Source organism: Cicer arietinum, chromosome 7 (assembly GCF_000331145.2).
Source record: "Cicer arietinum cultivar CDC Frontier isolate Library 1 chromosome 7, Cicar.CDCFrontier_v2.0, whole genome shotgun sequence".
In the NCBI taxonomy this organism is placed as follows: domain Eukaryota; kingdom Viridiplantae; phylum Streptophyta; class Magnoliopsida; order Fabales; family Fabaceae; genus Cicer; species Cicer arietinum.
The window spans coordinates 30,330,061-30,334,050 of record NC_021166.2 but is presented as its reverse complement, the minus strand read 5'-3'; the positions used below and the strand labels follow the sequence as shown (position 1 = coordinate 30,334,050).

Here is a 3,990-nt window from a genome sequence, read left to right as displayed (position 1 = left end):
TATTCGTATATTTCAGATGTACATGAAAACCTTTCATTTTAGCATATGCATCAAAAGGATTTTCAAAAAGTAAAAATATATAAATAATGTTTGAAAATAATATTTTTGACAAAATACAATGTTGTATTCGAATACAACATGTTGTAGTCGAATACAGACAAGTCAATAGCTAAATCTAAACATCTTCAAACATCTGTATTCGAATACAAGAATGTGTATTCGAATACAAGATTCAAAATTCAAATAAAATTGAACGTTAAAAGGATGTGTATTCGACTACGCACAAGCTGTAGTCGAATACAACTGGAAACAATGCAATTTTTCAATTCTGAAATGGTTCCGGATCATTGCATTTTTTCATCAAACCTCTTGTATCAATGGCCACAAATCTGAAGAGATGTTAATGGAGTATAAATACACCATAACTTCGGATCAAACATAATCAATTCTACAACCAAACCTTGAACAAACTTTCTAAAATGTTTTGATTTATTCAAAGTTTCACTTTTATATTTCAAGTACAGATTTTACATTTTCATATCATTGAGAAATGTTCTCTAGTGTACTTGAAATTATATTGGATTGTTATCATTGTACATCAACTGTTATATCATATTGATCTAAGTCAAAATCAATATTGTTAAACCATTCAAGTGTTGTAAATTGAAGAAAATTTATTGTTATCATTGTACATCAACTGTTACATCATACTTTTAATAAAATGAATTCAAAAAAATTTATTCTTTAGGAAAATTATATAACTCATTATAAACCAAATAAAATGTTTCATTCATTAATTTGATCAACATAATTGCATCAAATATCTTTTTCAGTACATATTTAATTCTGAATAAATTTTATTAAAATATTTTAAAAAAAAATAAAAAAATTGTTTGATAAAATTTTTTCTTTAAATATTTTCCCTTAATATTTTAACTAATTGAATACAAAATTTTCCCTTTATAAAATTAAATACAAAATTGTCTTTTCATTTTTCCTTTTTATTTTCTTCAAAAGACCTAGGTTCGATCTTCGATCTAAATTTAAAATATATTTTTTGAAAATTTATTCTTTATATTAATGGGTCAATGTGAAAAAAAATATAAATTAAATCCAAATAATATTTATAAGTGCCACATCTTAAAAAAATTATAATTTTGAAAGAGTCAAACAACAATTTTGTATTAAATATCTCTGACTACTATTTTTTATCAAATGTCAAATGGGACAATTTTTTTATATTTATAACTATATATCAAATGTCTCTAGAACTACTATATGAATTGAAATGGTACAATAAATTTTTAATTTTCCACAAAAGAATATTTAATTTTATTTGAAAAAAAAACGACTTACATGAACAAAGAAATAAAAGGTCGTAAGTTTTAATTGTATTGTCAAATATAAGATATTAGGTATATATTTTTTCCTTAAGATATAAGGAGCTTATAAAAAAAAAAATTATAATATCAAGGATATTTAATTTAATGAGACATTAATGAATTGGATATCTTAATACTTTTATTTCTTTAATGTTTCATTAACGCTGTTAAATATCTCCTTCATTTATTTTTCGTTTTCATTCTTTTTTTTTATTATATTAATTAGGCGTCTCTTCTTTATTTTCTTCAAATGACCTAGGTTCGATCCAAAAATACGTCTTTTTAAAATAAATTTTTTGAAACTTTATTCTTTACAATAATAGGGTCAATGTGAAAAATATATAAACTAAACCCAAATAATAATTATAAGTGCAACGTCTACAAAAAAGAAAAATTTAAAGAGGCTAATAATATTTTTTTTATCAAATGTTAAATGGTATAACTTTTTATTTTTTCACATTTTTTCTACGATATATCAAATGTCTCTAGAACTACTATCTGAAATGGTACAATTTTTTATGGTACAACAAATTTTTAATTTTCCCCAAAAATATATTCAATTTTATTTGAAAAAAAAAAAGATGTGCATGAATAAAGAAATAAAAGATCATCCTAAAGATACATGAACAAAGAAATAAAAGGTCGGTAACCTTAATGGTATTGTCAAATATAAGATACAAGATATATTTTTGGTGTTAAGATATAAGCTATATTAAGGAGCTTATCCAGCTTATAAAAAATAAAAAGGTATATCAAGAATATTTAATTTAATGAGACATTATGAATTGGATATCTTAATATTTTTATTTCTTTAATGTTTAATTAACGCTGTTAAATATCTCCTTCATCTACCTTTCGATTTCATTCTTTTTTCGTGTCATTTATCATGTCTATGCTTCCTTTAGCCTTTTTCACAATGTTCTTCGTGCAGCCTTTGGCAGCCTTTGACTCAAATTGGTATGATGCAAGTGCAACTTTCTACGGTGACATGAACGGTGGTGACACCATGCGTAAGTATACCATAAACTCTCCTTTTCTCCCTTTAATGAAAACTATTGTCCATATATTAAGATTGAAAAATGATTTTATTTTGTGATATATATTTTGTGATATATATATATATAGTAATCTGATTTTCATCCGATTCGATAGTCAATATTAATCTACTACAGTTTGTGTTCTTAAAATTTTTTCTCGAAATATGTGAATTTTTTTATGTCAAGTAATTTTTTTATACAAAAATGATACACATACATTCTTCATTTTTCTATACTTATTTAATAAGTCAATTTGTGTTTTATTTTTCTCTTCCTAATACATTATCAATATATATGACATCTATTACATAATTCATTTTTCCACCTCTTTATTTCTCAAAGTGTATATACACTTGTATATGTGAACATCAAACATTTTTCTTTTTTATAAGTTTCTTTCGCTATTAAAAATAAATGATTATATGATGTTGATTATTAGTAATGATTGAATTAAGGGATATGTGTATATATATGTAGAGGGAGCATGTGGTTATGGAGATCTATTCCAGCAAGGATATGGGCTTGAAACAACAGCACTAAGCACAGCTCTATTCAATAATGGGTTATCATGTGGAGCATGTTTTGAGATAAGGTGTGTGAATGATCCTCAATGGTGTATAAAAGAAGTAAACTCAATCACAGTGACAGCAACAAATTTATGTCCTCCCAATTACATAGACGGAAGTTGGTGTAACCCTCCACATCAACACTTTGATTTGAGTATGAAAATGTTCACAACTATTGCAATTTACCAAGCTGGGATAATCCCAGTTCAATATCGACGTGTTCCATGTAACAAAATTGGGGGTGTTAGGTTTGAGCTAAGAGGTAACCCTTATTTTTTGATGGTTTTGGTGTACAATGTTGGTAACGCTGGTGATGTTTATCGTTTGGATGTTAAAGGATCTAACACTGGTTGGATTGAAATGACACATAATTGGGGACAATTTTGGCATACTGGTGTCAATTTGGTTGGTCAAGAATTGTCTTTTTGGATTAATACAAGTGATGGAAAAGCTTTGATGTTTATTTCTGTTGCTCCTTCTAATTGGCAATTTGGACAGACTTATCAGAGCTCCCTAAATTTTTAGATGCGGTTAGATTTAGTATAGAATTTAAAAGAAACCATCTAGCTAGTTACAGACATTATGTAGTTTCAAATTTCAATTTATTATGGCACTTATAGCGCTGTAGTTTTTCTGTTTCAGAATAATTGGAAAACCTTAATCATGTCACTTAATTATGATGAAATGATCTTTAGAATGCAGATTTTTATTAACAAAAAAGAAAATACATCATCAATGCATATTAATTTTACACTAATGTCCTATTTTTTTTTTTTAAACGGGTACAAAATATGATAATATAGCAAGATTAAAACTATTTTACATCCTCAATACATGTTTCCGGATAAAAAAACACAATTCTGAAAAAATAAGTTTTAGTCACTAAAGATATTATTGGATTAAATCGTATACTAGTTTGCTCTCTTTATAACGTTCTACGACATTGTCTAAATTGTCCAAGGAGTCAATCAACCATGACATGCTCAAAAAATCTATATTTTCTCT

General features: G+C 26.0%; 1 protein-coding gene across 1 annotated transcript; it reads left to right on the top strand.

Moving 5' to 3' along the window:
• Nucleotides 1-2,268: 2,268 nt before the first annotated feature.
• LOC101510232 (expansin-A23-like) lies at nt 2,269-3,587 on the top strand. Its single transcript, XM_004514042.3, has 2 exons — nt 2,269-2,392; nt 2,897-3,587. The coding sequence occupies exons 1-2, from the start codon at nt 2,269-2,271 to the stop codon at nt 3,508-3,510; spliced, it is 738 nt and encodes a 245-aa protein (XP_004514099.3). The 3' UTR covers nt 3,511-3,587.
• The last annotated feature ends 403 nt before the right edge of the window (nt 3,588-3,990 follow it).

Bases quoted from the DNA above. Each gene is read 5' to 3' on its own strand.
- LOC101510232 (XM_004514042.3), top strand. From the start codon at position 2,269: ATGTCTATGCTTCCTTTAGCCTTTTTCACAATGTTCTTCGTGCAGCCT. The intron at 2,393-2,896 runs GTAAGTATACCA...ATATATATGTAG, and splicing joins GAACGGTGGTGACACCATGC to AGGGAGCATGTGGTTATGGA.